This window comes from Psammomys obesus, unplaced genomic scaffold (genome assembly GCF_907164565.1).
Source record: "Psammomys obesus unplaced genomic scaffold, mPsaObe1.curated_primary_1811, whole genome shotgun sequence".
NCBI lineage: Eukaryota > Metazoa > Chordata > Mammalia > Rodentia > Muridae > Psammomys > Psammomys obesus.
Genome location: NW_026585895.1, coordinates 10,745,365 through 10,758,997, shown reverse-complemented (window position 1 = coordinate 10,758,997; position 13,633 = coordinate 10,745,365). Strand labels below are relative to the sequence as shown.

The 13,633-nt window shown below is 44.6% G+C and overlaps 1 protein-coding gene and 1 non-coding gene across 3 annotated transcripts; both read right to left on the bottom strand.

Annotated features, from left to right (window-relative positions):
* Positions 1–598: 598 nt before the first annotated feature.
* On the bottom strand, positions 599–3,423 carry Atp5mc3 (ATP synthase membrane subunit c locus 3). Of its 2 annotated transcripts, none has more exons than XM_055600499.1 (5): positions 3,326–3,423; positions 3,032–3,137; positions 1,968–2,045; positions 1,330–1,523; positions 599–859 (listed from the first exon to the last, which is right to left on the bottom strand). In XM_055600499.1, the coding sequence occupies exons 2-5, from the start codon at positions 3,068–3,070 to the stop codon at positions 745–747; spliced, it is 426 nt and encodes a 141-aa protein (XP_055456474.1). In that variant the 5' UTR covers positions 3,071–3,137; positions 3,326–3,423; the 3' UTR covers positions 599–744. The 2 variants fall into 2 exon arrangements, with proteins under 2 accessions (XP_055456474.1, XP_055456475.1); XM_055600500.1 differs by having other exon boundaries at positions 3,316–3,409.
* A 3,303-nt stretch (positions 3,424–6,726) lies between these two features.
* LOC129671841 (small nucleolar RNA SNORA48) lies at positions 6,727–6,872 on the bottom strand. Its single transcript, XR_008719429.1, has one exon. It is a non-coding gene; the product is annotated as a small nucleolar RNA SNORA48 (small nucleolar RNA).
* Between the last annotated feature and the right edge of the window lie 6,761 nt (positions 6,873–13,633).

Sequence of the window (13,633 nt, the reverse complement as noted above, 5' to 3'; positions counted from 1 at the left end):
TCAGCCATCGTTCCCGAGACTTCCACTACAAATGGCAGCAGCAGGGTTTCAGGAGAATCACACAAACGCAGCCAATCAACTTCACTTTCGGCAACTGCTTTTTAAGAGGCTTGCTCAAATTAGAAGCTGGCTGCCAGGCTGAGTGGGCCCTGCCTCAGAAGACTGCTGGTTACTCACTGCAGACACAGGTCTGCTTCGTGTGAGGCTATGGAGAAACAAAAAGCCCGTTCCCTCCTGGTTACTGCTTCCAAGCCCCAGGAAGGTGACATTCTTTAGAGCCGGCAATGTGAGGGCAGCCACGTCCAAGTGGAAGGTGATTAGGTTTCTGTGTTCTAATTCATGGTAATCTTTAAAAACACAAAACTATTTTTGCATTAATCACGTTTCAAAGAAGCTCAAAGGATTAAAATATTTCTCCTTTACATTAAGAAACAAAAGTCTCCCAAATTACAATCTACGGAACACTACGTAAGAGAATTCCCATAAAAATCACATGCGGTGCTTTTTCAAAACCAGGGTAACTGCTAGACTTTTCTTTGCCTCAATGCATCTTCTTTATGATGATCCAAATTTACATAAGTACAAAGCACAGCAAAAATTAAAGTTTTCATCTTTAATGAAATGACTTTGGAAATAACGTACATTTCCATGACACCAGCACTACAGTTTTTGGAGTCACAGCAAGAGACACAGAATTACATCCGTAATTACTATGAATGCCAACGTTTCAGGCAGTAATTTCTGTTACATGGCGAACAAGATCAAGAAAGCAACCATCAAACAAAAGAGACCCATAGCTTCAGACAAGGCAAACCCCAGGATGGCATATGAAAACAGCTGCTGCTTCAGCGAAGGGTTTCTAGGAGAGACAACATGGGTGACGGTTACTTCAGATAATCATGCCGACACATTTGGTACATGGGAAAGAATCAGATAACTAGCGTGCCAACCTTTTCAAACTAGAAGTTCTATGGAGGCGCTATCCCTCCCACACCACAGTTTGCTTTTGTCTCTCAAATTATTTACTCCTAATCATGTAACATAAAGGCAGTGAGCTACCCTTGTACACAAATATGAATGCTCAGTCTGCACCCATTTTCAGGGATTCTGATCTGCTTGCCCCTCTCTGATTGGTTGGGTTACAGGCTTGTGCCCTAGGCCCTGTCTGTCTTTATCTCTTTGAGTAAGTGACTAACCCACACAGCTCACAAAAAAGAATCCAAGACTTGCTTGCAGACACTTCATTCCAAGGAGCTACTATCTCTCCACTACTTTCCTACTCCATCGCAGCTCCCATTGTTTCACTTACTCTGGGACAGAAGTGATTACCTGGCATAACCAATGATAAGACTGCCAAAGACTGTTCCAATACCAGCACCAGACCCAGCAACTCCTACTGTTGCAGCACCCGCACCAATGAACTTGGCAGCAGTATCAATGTCTCTGCTGATTACACTGGTCTGAAACTCCCTTCGGATCAGCTGACACACACCATTTTGGGCTCCATTAAATACTGTAGAGCCCTGGAAACAGAAAATAAGGCAAAAGGTCAATTCAATAATCACATCAAATTTAACTACTGTAAGTGCCAAAATGGTAACCTCTTTATACTGTCACTTACTATGAGTAATTGTATGGCACGATGAAAAAGAAAATCAGGAGTAATTCTTATCTCGTGTATGACAGTTAGCAATACAATACACTTTTCAACAGAGCAGGCTCTTTTTGATAACCATGACTATTTTAATCTTAAATACAAATACCTCAAAACTTTGGGGGTAAATATGAACACTGACTAAAACATTTGCTAAATGCAGGAAGCTGTGTTGACCACCAAAAAAAAAAAAAAGAGGGCGGGGGGAGAGGAGAAGAGACCACCCTGGAACCATTCATTAATACACCCCTTCACTATATCAGAACTATGAGTTATTTGGCACTATTTCCTAATTGCTATTATTACTACTTACCTCTCCAGTCCTAGTCTCTGGTCGAGATAACACTGATGCAGAAATTGGTCTATATGCAAGTCTGGATCCAGCTCGGATCTATTAATGAAAAGAAAGTAAAAACTTCACGTATTAAGAATACAGACTACAGTCGTCAGTGACTTTTCTTGTAACTATAAATTCTAAAGAAGAACACAGAAGAGAATGAGCAGAAATTCATTTATCTGTGCATTTAGCTTGGCTGTTTGGTCATTCTGAATACACGAAGCCAAGCTAACAACACTTCATGCTAACGAATTGTAAAACGTGCTATCTAATCTATTTGTAAACTAAAATCCTAAGAATAATTAGTTACAAAGTGACTGAGTTGCTGTGGAAGTTTCAATAATTGTAGCAATTCAAGTAAGTTAATGTGGGCCGACAAGAATGTTAGGAGTGTCAGTATAAATGCTGTCATTTACAACAGCCCAGCAGTCAACAGGGTTCCCGCTTTTTCCAAAGTATTCCTAAATTTCCATTAATTGCAAGTTTAGTACAGTCTAAGCAGTTCTATGGCAGCTTAAGAACCAGTGAAACGCTCTCTCGATAAGGACATCTTGTAGCCTGGCTTCTCTGCCCTTGAGTGTCCACGACACTAAGGTCACGGAAGATCCCTTCAGAACCAGGACCTGATTCTTTAGGACAAATCCTTTAGATCCAGACTTCACTTAAGGCCTTCAAAAAGCAAGCTTCAGGGCTTCCCTACCACCTTCCTCCGCCCACACAAGGACAGACACGCACGGGAAGCGCAGCTGCGGAGGCAACTAGGCCTCAGGGGCACCCTCCTAACCTCCCTGCACCCCGACCTACGCGTCCACCCCAACTCCACAGGGACCGGGAAGTGGGGGAGGGGCGCGCTCAAGGAGCAAGCAAGGAGGCTGTGACCTCCGCCGAGTGGGCCTGACAGATAGGCCTCGGGAGACGCATGGCGGGGGAGCTGTCTGCAGGCCGCAGGATTGGGAGGGAGAGAGGGGAGGACATGGGGCAAGGGTGAAGGAGAGCCAGTCCCTCGGCATGGACTCTGGGCCGAGGCCCAGGTTACACACCAGAGCGGGGGTGCGGGCGAGCTTGGCGCAGGCGAACATCTTTCCTCCTGGCGGCGTGGCGTGGATATAGGTGACAGGCGACGTGGGCTCCTCTCCCGCTTCCTCTCTGCGGAGCGGAAAGAGGCTTAAGGTCAAGCGTCCCCCCTGGGGCCTGCCCTTCCCACCCTGGCCCCGAGGGCCCCCGCGCAGGCCGCCGGCGTGGCCGCGTGCCCGGGAAGCACAAGCCCGCCCGGTGGATGGGGCTCGGCGGCCCGCTCCGCCCCGGCCCCGCGCCCTCCGCTTACCTCCGCTTACCTTCCGAGGCGGCGTCGGCGGCAGCGGCGGCAGAGGTCGAAGCAGTGGGGCTGGGCGCGCAGGCGCGGTGCGGCTCTTATCCTCGCCGCAGCACCCGGATGGAGAAGGCGGGGGAAGACGCTCAAGGTCACTTTGTAACAACTTTATTGGTAACCAGCAGAGGAAGACAGGGACAGGCACTCAGGCTGGAAGGGCGGTGAGATGGAAAGGGGCCCACTGCAGACTACCGCGCGTGGTGGTAGTGTCATTAACGCTGAAGATAATTGTTCATTTTTGTCGCTATTGCGGGCTGAGCCTCTCAGGAGTTCTTACCACCGAGCTACAAGCCAATCCTCTTTTCACTTTTATTTCAGACAGGGGGAGCAGCTCAGGCTGGCCTTCAGCTCAGTGTGTGACCGAGTGGGGCCTTGAACCTGTGATGGTCCTGTTTCAAGCCTTCCAGGTAGCTAGGATTACCACCAGGTCCAGCAGGATTAACCTAAAAAAGGGCTTTTAAAGACGGCTAATTTTTTCTTTAGAAAGCAAGACAGACAAGAAATATTGGTATAAACAAATGAGCGTTCAGGAACTTTGGAGCTTTGTAGATCAGGCTGGCCTCCAGTGCGGAAATCCTCATGCCCCTCTCGTCCAAGAACTGGGATTAAAGGCATGTGCTGCTGTGATTGGCTTTATTCCACCATTATAGTTAGAGGTATCAAGAGATAATAATGTATCATATTTTGGACTAAAAAGTCACTGAATATTTTTTCAAAATCTTTTCAGCACCTATTTTTGGTAACTTCGAATAAACCATATGAATGCAGAAATGTCTCAGGTAAATGGCTGTTGTTGAACTTCTGGTCTTGTTAATAGATTTTTAAAAATATGTTTTGAGATAAAAGAATTACACAAATTCCCCTCTGTTTTAGAGTTTTATTGCTGTGAAAAGACATCACGACCAGGGCATCTCTTATAAAGGAAAATGCTTAATTGGAGCTGGCTTACATTTTCAGAGGTTTAGTCAATTATTATGGCAGGAAGCATGGCACAGTGCAAGCAGGCATGGTGCTGTAGAAGGAGCTGAGAGTTCTACACCTGGATCCACAGGCAGCAGGAAGAGACTGTGAGCCACTATTTAAGCTTCTGATACCTTAAAGCCTGGTCCCTTCCCACTTCCACCAAGAAGGCCACACCTCCTGATAGTGACCTCCCTATGGGCCTATGGGGGCCATTTTTAGTCAAACCATGAATATAGATATTTGTTTACATGTATATTTCTAAGTATGTATATTTCTCAATATAAAAATATGAACTGTTCAGTCTGTATAATGTTTTAACTGTGGTGTTTTCCACAGCCCTCTCTCCAGCCCCAGAAAAATGACCATTCTTTCTGTTTTTCTGAACTTGACTATCTACTTCATATAACTCATACATTATCTTTTTGTAACTGGCTGTTGTTTCTTTTAATTTTTAGAGACTTTTTATTCTTTGTGAGTTTCACATCATGCATCCCAGCCCCCCTCACCTCCCTATTACCTCATATCCACCCTTTGCCCTTGCAATCTCCCCTCCCAAATAAAACACACAAATAAAACAAAACAAAGCATGGAAACCATCTCATCCTGGAAGCTGTAGTATGTCACAGTGTGTCCCACAGTAGATCCCTCTGTCCACGCGTCTTCACTTACAAATGTTCATTGCAATGAGTCATTGTTCTGGTTCGTGGTCTCTGGCTTCTGTGACACCATCAATATTGTATCCTCCCTGGGACTCCTATCATTATCCTATTGTTGCCCTGTGTCATGGAGATCCTGAAGCTTTGGATCAATGGGACTAGTCCTTTCAGGAGTCCTAACCACCGGCAGAGGATACGATTTTGGGGTGGGCCAACTCAGAGTCCCAGATCTGGTCTGGGTGGTAGCTGAGCTGGTGAGCACACTGGCTCTCCCTTATCCACACCACCAGGGCGAGTTCTCCAGCACTGCTCGGTTAGGCCACCTAATGCCGGCATTTGCTGGAGGCAAGGACAGCTCTCGTGACCTTGTGGGTGGCTTAGCTGCACCCGCGCTTCCAGATTCCCAGCCAAGGTGCAGGGGCTAGTCTCCCAGGTGCTGCAGCCTGCAAAGGGCTGGGCCCACTCTTCTGAGTGAGGGGGCAGGGCTAGCTCGCTCGTCTCAAACCCTCGGGGTCAGCTCTCCGGATTGCCACAAATTCCTACGTACAAGGGTGGGCATCACCCTTGTATCCACAACACCTCATGGCAGACAAGTGGCGGGGCCAACTCTTCCCGTCTCATGACCCCAGGACCAGCAATCCTGCCTGCCTGCCACAGGTGCGGGAGTGGGCATCACCTCTGCACCCACAGTTCCTCATAGTAGATTGGGGGGGCAGCTCTCCTATACTCTAGCCACTGGGGCTGGCTCATCTGTGCCCCCACTACCAGGGTCAGCTCCGCTGTGCTGTCCAGGCAAGACTGCAAGGACCCCTCTCCCGAGTGCTGCAGCTGGTGAGGGGCAGGGCTAGCTCTCTTGTGGACTGCCAGGAGTGACAAGGGATGGGATGGGGGTGGGTGGCGGCCATTACCTCTGCGCGCATGCCACCCCACGGTGGACGGGTGGAAGAGTCAGCCTCCCCACACTCACAACCTCAAGCCAGCTCACCCACATCGCTGCCAGCAAGGCCAGCTTCATCCTGCTGCCTGGGTGAGGTACAGGGCCAGCTTTCACGCTCCCATAGCATCACAGTCAGTGAGGGGCGGGGCCAGTTCTGTGCAGCCTCTGGACATCTCCGTGGTTCCTGGCAGCTGCCCCGACCAGGGATGTCCCCGTGTTTTCTAGTGGTGATATGATCCGTGAACATTGACACTGACCCCTGCTGCTGTGTAGCCATGGACCCAGTGGCAGATCGGGCTGGGCTTCACCATGGCTGGAGGTGGCGTGGCTGGCCACTCATAACAGGCTACCTACTCCTCTCCACCCTCAAGTCTCCAGTTCCATCTCTTTTCATGATGCCCAAGCTGCTCCACTTCTCTCCCTTTTGACCACCGCATGTTTGCATACTGTGATGGCACAGAAGCAGGTTGACCATGTGGCTGGTGGGTCCCTGGGTGACATTCTCTGGTTTTCATGGTGTGGTGCAATTGGGTGTCTATGGCCCACCTGTGCTGAGTGCCAGTGGGTACGTCTCCAGCAGCTTGGCAGTCTGCAGGTTTGTTGTTCTACTCCCTTGTTCCACTGTGTGGTGGTAGGCGGGGCTCTGAGTGTCTATGGTCTGCCCTTGCCATGGTGGACGGGGGACAGGTCTATGGGCATCTTTGCTGCCCCTGGGAGACATGGCTGAATGCAGGTCTCTGTCTTCTTACTCCCTTGCTGTGTTTCCTGGATTTGATTTGTTTTTTTTTTTTTTTTTTTTTTTTTTTTTTTTTATGCATCCTAGGTATAAAACAGCTTTGGCCACCAAGCCAGACACCCAGCTAGGATGGACAAAGGTCTGCCATCTGTTCTGCCACTGACTGATATAAGACCACCACCACCACCAAGGTGTCTCTTTGCCCGTTCTTCCTGAGAGGGTCTCATGTATCCTAGCCTGGCTTTGAACTTGCTATGTGGTCAAAAAAATCACTATGAATTGCTGGGAGGTTCATAGTTATCTATGAGGGAAACAGTAGGTTGGAGGAGACAACAGAAACTAAGCTTTGTTGTTGTTGAGACAAGGTCTCTACATAGTTCTAACTATCTGGGAACTCACTATGTAGACCAGGCTGGCCTTGAACTTAGAAATCTGTCTGCCTCTGCCTCCTGAGTGCTGGGATTAGAGGTGTTTGCCACCACCACCTAGCTGTCTTAAAACACACACACACACACACACACACACACACACACACACACACACACACCTTTTATAAATATTTGTTTTATTTGTATGAGTGTTTTGCTTGAATATGTATATGTGTATACTTAGTAGGTCAGAAAAAGATATCAGATCCCCTGGAACTGGAGTTGCAGATGGTAGTGAGCCATTATGTGGGTACTGGGAACCAAACTTTGGTCTTCTGTAAAAGCAGTAAATTCACTTACTTAACCACTAATCTTCCTATTAAAAAAATTTTTTTTATTAATGTGTCTTTATATATGCCTGGGTGAATTCTGCCATGTGTGTGAGGGTACTCATGGAGGCCATGGCAGGAGACTGGATTCCCTGGCGCAGGTGGTTATGAGCCAATTGACATGAGTGCTGGGAACCAAAATTTGGTCTTCTAGAAGAGCAGAAAGTACTCTAAAGCCCGGAGTCATCTCTCCAGCCCCCTTTTCTTCAGCTTTTATTTACTGCTTGCTTTTTGGTTCTCACAGAATATCAGTCCCCAACGACAGAGGATTGTTGGGTTTGTTGCTGTATCCACACAGTTTAGAGAATGCTTGGCTTACTAAGTAACTGATTAATTTGGGCAGTCAGTAATTATTGAGCAATAAGGTTGAAAAAGAATACAGAAATTGTTAATCTTTTATTTCCATGTGTCTGTATTATTTGATATGTTATAGTAAAAATGGATTACTTAAAAATGTAAAAATCAGTACTTTAGCGACGTTTTAATAATTCACAGTCATCATAAAATAATACCTTCTCTATTGTGCTTTCATTAATGAAAAAAAAGGTTAGTATGACTAAATGAATACTAAATTTCAGCTCCTGGTATGGAATTGGATCTACTTTAGACAGTAACCCTACTCAATATTCTTCAACTTATATTCAAGCTCTTACTGTATGTAGGGGTAAGCTACCCCTGTTTGAAAATATCATGTGCCTGTATGTATGGCTTTGTATCTTTGTGTTGACTAGGATTATTTTGTATACAGAAAGGTTTTACATGAGTTTCAGTGGGTTTGTTTGGTTCTGTTTTGTTTTTTGAAAATAATCTGTTAGCATAAGTCCCCATTTTCCCTCGAGAAATCAATACAATCTATTTTTTAGAAGACCTAGGTATTTAGCATATGCTTAAGAGATGAGAATTTTTTTTAACACTAACAAAATATCTGAGAGAGTTCTTTCTTTTTTAAGATTATTATTATTATTATTATTATTATTATTATTATTATTTTTCAAGACAGGGTTTCTTTGTGTATCCTTGGCTGTCCTGGACTCACTTTGAAGACCAGGCTGGCCTCAAACTCACAGAGATCCACCTGCCTCTATCTCCCTGAGTGCTGGGATCATAGGTGTGTACCACCATGCCAGGCATCTTTGTTTTTTGTTTTTTTCTTTAAAAATTATTTTTAAATTAGGTGTGTGTGTGAGTGTGTTTATTTGTGTGTGCATGTCTGAGGAGGCTCCAAACATGGGATTTCCTGGAGCTGCCTAATATGGGTGTTAAGGAGTGAATTCTGATCCTCTGGAAGAGCCTTTCTTCACCTTTTCTTCCACCATTGTCTGTATTGAGGGTATAAGAATCTCAGCTCTAGGTACAAAAGGGTATTTATTGCTAGACCTTGCTTTTTCTTTTCTGAAACTTCTTTAGATGAGTTTTTGGAGAGCTTTTGTTTTGTGTTTTTTAAAGACATGACCTCATATAGTCCATGCTGGCCTAGAACTCACTGTGTAGTCAAGGTTGACTCCGAGCTCTCAATTCCCTTGCCTCCACCTCCTCTATCCTGGGATCACAGGATGAGCCACCTTGTCTGGCATGGAGGGTCCTTTTGGTAGGTGGAACGCTGCTTCAGTTCTGTCTCCTCCATAAGATGTTTATGCCCTACTCCTCAGAGCCCGTGAATGTGTTGCCTCACATGGTCAAAAGGGATCTCCCAGATGAGATGAAGTTAAGGAGATTGAGATGAGGAAATTATCTTGTATCTGGATGAGCACAATTAATTGCAGAGTTTTTATAAGTGAAGCAGAGGCGAGTCAGGAGATATGGTGATGGAAGCAGAGAATGCTTTTCAAAGGAAGTGGCCACTTGCCAAGAATTGTGGGTAGTTTCCAAGATCTAGGAAGGGCTCAGAATAGATTCCCTGTACAGCTGTTAGAAGAAGCACAGAGCTTCCAACACATGGAGTTTAGTTTCCTGAGACCCAGGTAAGACTTCTGAACTCCGAAACTACACGACAGTAAATCTGTGCTGTTGCAAGTCACCAAGTCTGTGACAGTCTGTTATAGCAGCATTTTTAAAAACACTGTCAAGGTCTTGTCAGATCCCATGTATGGTCCATGAATACAAAAGCACAAGTCAAGGGGGTGAAGCCAAAGCTGTGATTTGGAATCCAGGCTGCTGAGTTCCCCATTGTCACGAGAGTAGGCCATTTGTTATGGGTCTTACAAAGATATGGCAAAGATATGAACAACAGTAGCAGGCAAGTGAGGACATGATCTCCGAGAGCAGCGAGACCAGGCTTTTTCAGGGCTCTTAAACTTTTGAGAGATACTTTGTAACTGTGTCTGCTTTACTTGAGTAACATTCATAGCGAACTCAGGGTCTTTAGTTGCCAAGTGTAGATACAATCCAAATATGTGAGGCCAGAAGGCAGCTGCAGAGTAAAAACCAAAATCTACAGAGTTAGGGTGTGTGGGTGTGTGTTGATGCCCACCGCTATAGCAGCAGGCGAGTATAGTAGGATTAAAGACAAACTCAGACCGAATTCCTTTGCTGCAGCCAGACTATCTAGACAACCAGCATTACCCTTGAGGTTTTCCGAATTCCTTCTAGAGATCTCTTGCCTCAGCGTTTTTATTTAATTTGGATCATTAGCCTGCCAAAAGACTGACTCTCATCCTCCTTGGAACATGCTTTGATATCTGACCAACTTCTTTTTTAAAAAAGCAAAATGATCTTTTAAAAATCATATGGAACTTATGCCTGATGTTGAGGTTTTTGTTAGGTTGTCTTTGGCACTTGGTGAGAGCATTATCAGCCCAGATGAGAAAATTTCATTTAAATTTTGAGTCTGTCCATCCATCCATCCATCCATCCATCCATCCATCCATCCATCCATCCATATAGTCATACATGACTTACCTGCCTCATAGTTTTTTTAAGGTAGATAGTTAATAGTATGATTCCTTATGCCTTTAAAGACATTTTAATTATTTTACTTTCCTCTCTTCTTCTGTATTCATCTCCCCCATCTTCTGTATTTATCTCTCTGCTTCTTTAATTAGAGCCTCCATTTCCCCATTCCCATCACTTATACCTTGCTATTCCCCTTTCTGCACCACCCCAACTTTAACAATGGTCCTTTTTAACTTTCTTGGTTTCTGCAATTACTCCAGGATATGTACTTATATAAAGATTTTGAGCTAGGAGCCTCAGATGAGAAAGAACACATGACAGTTGTCTCCAGGTGCCCTCTTGAGTTGTTGTTGGTCAGAGTTGCCCAAATTATACCTTTTTTGTCTTTGTCCTTGGTTGCCCCAGAGGTGAAAGGTGTGCCTACTTCTGATAACACCGTGCCCCTCAGACACAGGACACAGAGACACCTGAAGCAGAACTGACCTGAAAGTTTCCTTCTTGAGGAATATAGGTACCAGAAGGTGCCATACAAACTTCCAAAGAAGGGACACAACCAACAGTCCTACCCAGCTATGACACCTGTAAGCCACGGCAATGACCATGGCACTATACTCCTGAGGCTGAGGTAGTGGTATGCCTATCTTGGCAGTAATAACAGCTCTCTAATTGGACCTAAGATCTTCTCAACAAGAAGGGAATCATGCCTGGACCCTAGCCAGGGATGCAGGGTTAGCAAAGTCATAAATCTTAAAAAAGAACCGACAACCATCACTTTAATAAGCCAGTATTGACTCCCATATAAATATTTGTCCTTATACCCACTAATGTAGTCCTCACCCCTCATCATAAAAGTGCAGCATCATCAGGCATTACAGAAATGCCGCAATGACAAACTGCTGGTGGCAGTCTCAGCAGTTGGGAGGCAGAAGCAAGAGGATCCCTGTGAGTTTGAGGCCAGCCTGATCTACATAGCAAGCTCCAGGACAGCTAGAATTACACAAAGAGACGCTTTCTCAAAAAAGAAAAAAAGTGAAAAGAAAAAAAAAAAGTAATTTCACATCTACTGAGATGACCATTATTTTCTTTTAAAAATGGAGTCAGGAAAAAAAATGGAGTCAGGTGTGCTAGCACATGATGGTAATCCCAGCTACTTGGGAGCCTGAAAACAGGAGGATCATATGTTCATGACTGTCTCAAAATAAAGAGCTGTGACTTGGGCTGGGTGGTAAAAAGTAGTAGAAGGAGCAATCTTCCATGCCCTAAACAAACAAATAAAGAATGGGAGGAAAAGAGAAAAGGAGGAAGGAATGAAGAGTAACCAACATTTAAGAGTGAATGGAGGCAAGGGTACAAGATGGCGGCACAGATCTCACACTGTGTCTGATCAGCAGGGCAGCAGTGACTGCACATGGACTAATAGACCAATCTGCGCACTCCAAAACATCGGCGACTGTGTTTCAAAGGTGAGAAGAAACTCCACAGTAAGGGAAACAACTGGTCTGACCTCCTGTACCCAGCTAGTTCCCAGAAAAGTTTCCAGGTTCCTGAAGGCTTGGGGTCTCCAGCCTTTAGCCACATTTCTATGTGCTGTGCTCACTGGGTACTGGGGCACAAAGCTCCAACCTCAGACCTATGGATGCTCAGAAGCCACAAAAACAGCCCCAGATACCACTCCAAAGCCCAGCCTGTCTCCCTAGAGAGACCAAACTTCTGGGCTCAATGGTTCTTCAAGAGGGCTGTGCTTAAACACTATCCGAGCATAGTGTTTAAGCAGCTACAGCTCATTAACTGCAGAGCAAGAAAGCCAGAGGCAGGGCAGCTGTCTCTGGGACTTCCCCTGGTAAGGGGAGAGTCCCTGGGCTCCTGAGGAGTCCAGATAGGCCATAGGATCATACACCTGAGGAGAGCCTTGGCAATTCCCTCAGAACCACCCACCAGTCAGAGACTATACCCACCAATCTGAGGAGGGATCCTTGCTCAGGGGATTTTTCACACCACACCCCGTTCCCCAGGACTCCAGCAGGCACCAGAAACTACCAGCCAATGCCTGAGACAGCCAGATGGGTAAAGGCCAGCATAAAAACACAATCCACAAAAGCCAAAACAATATGGCATCTCTAGAACCTAGTTATATAAGGACAAGCAGCCCTGGATTCCCAAACACAAGCAAAACTCAAGAAAATGACCTTAAATCTATGCTTATGAAGATGATAATGGAGGAAATGAATAAAATCTGTAAAGAAATACAGAAAGGCACAGTCAAACAGATTGTGACCTTTAGAGAGGAAATATTTAAATCACTGAAAAAAAAAAAGAAAGGAAAGTTCAAACAAACAGGTGAAGGAATTGAATGAAAAGCAAAAAAAAAATATATATATATATAAGCAAACAGGTGAAGATAATCAACAAAACGGTTCAAGATCTTAAGATGGAAATGGAAACATTAAAGAAAACACAAAGTGAAGAAATCCTGGACAGAGAGAACTTAGGAAAGAAAACAGGAACTACAGAGGTAAGCATCTCCAACAGAATACAAGAGATGGAAGAAAGATGTAGAAGATATAGGTGTAGAAGATACATCAGAAGAAACGAATGCATCTTTCAAAGAAAATGTTAAATGTAAAAAATTTCTGACAAAAAATTCAAGAAATCAAGGACACCATGAAAAGACAAAAACCTAAGAATAATAGGAATAGAGGAAGAAGAAGATTCCCGTCTCCAAGGCCAAAAAAATATTTTCAACAAAATCATAGGAGAAAATTTCCTCAATTAAAAAAAAGAGATGCCACCTAACAAACAAACAAACAAACAAACAAAAAACCAAAAAAAGAGATGCCTATAAGCATACAAGAGGTCTACACAATATCTAATAGATTAGGCCAGAAATGAAAATCCTACTGCCACATAATAACCAAAACACTAAATATACAGAACAACAACAAAATACTAAAAGCTGCAAGGGAAAAAGGTCAAGTAACGTATAATGGCAAACCCATCAGAATCACACCTGACTTCTCAACAGAGACTATGAAAGCCAGGAGAGCCTGGGCAATATCATGCAGACCCTAAGAGAACACAGATGTCAGCCCAGACTACTATACCCAGCAAAACTCTCAATCATCATAGATGGAGAAAATAATATATTCTATGAAAAAACAAATTCAAACAATGCAGACCCACAAATCCAGCCCTACAGAAGATACTGAAAGGAAAAATACAACCCAAGAAGTCTAAGTACACGCAGGAAAACACAGGAAATAAATAACTTCACTACAGCCAAACTAAAAGTGGACAAGCAAAACAAACCAAGATCAAAATAAAAGGAACTGACA

Coding starts and splice junctions, on each gene's coding strand:
- Atp5mc3 (XM_055600499.1), bottom strand. CDS start 3,070: ATGTTCGCCTGCGCCAAGCTCGCCCGCACCCCCGCTCTG. Junction 2,046..3,031: donor TCGCCCGCACCCCCGCTCTG/GTGTGTAACCTG, acceptor TTTCATTAATAG/ATCCGAGCTGGATCCAGACT. Junction 1,524..1,967: donor CAGAGACTAGGACTGGAGAG/GTAAGTAGTAAT, acceptor TTCTGTTTCCAG/GGCTCTACAGTATTTAATGG.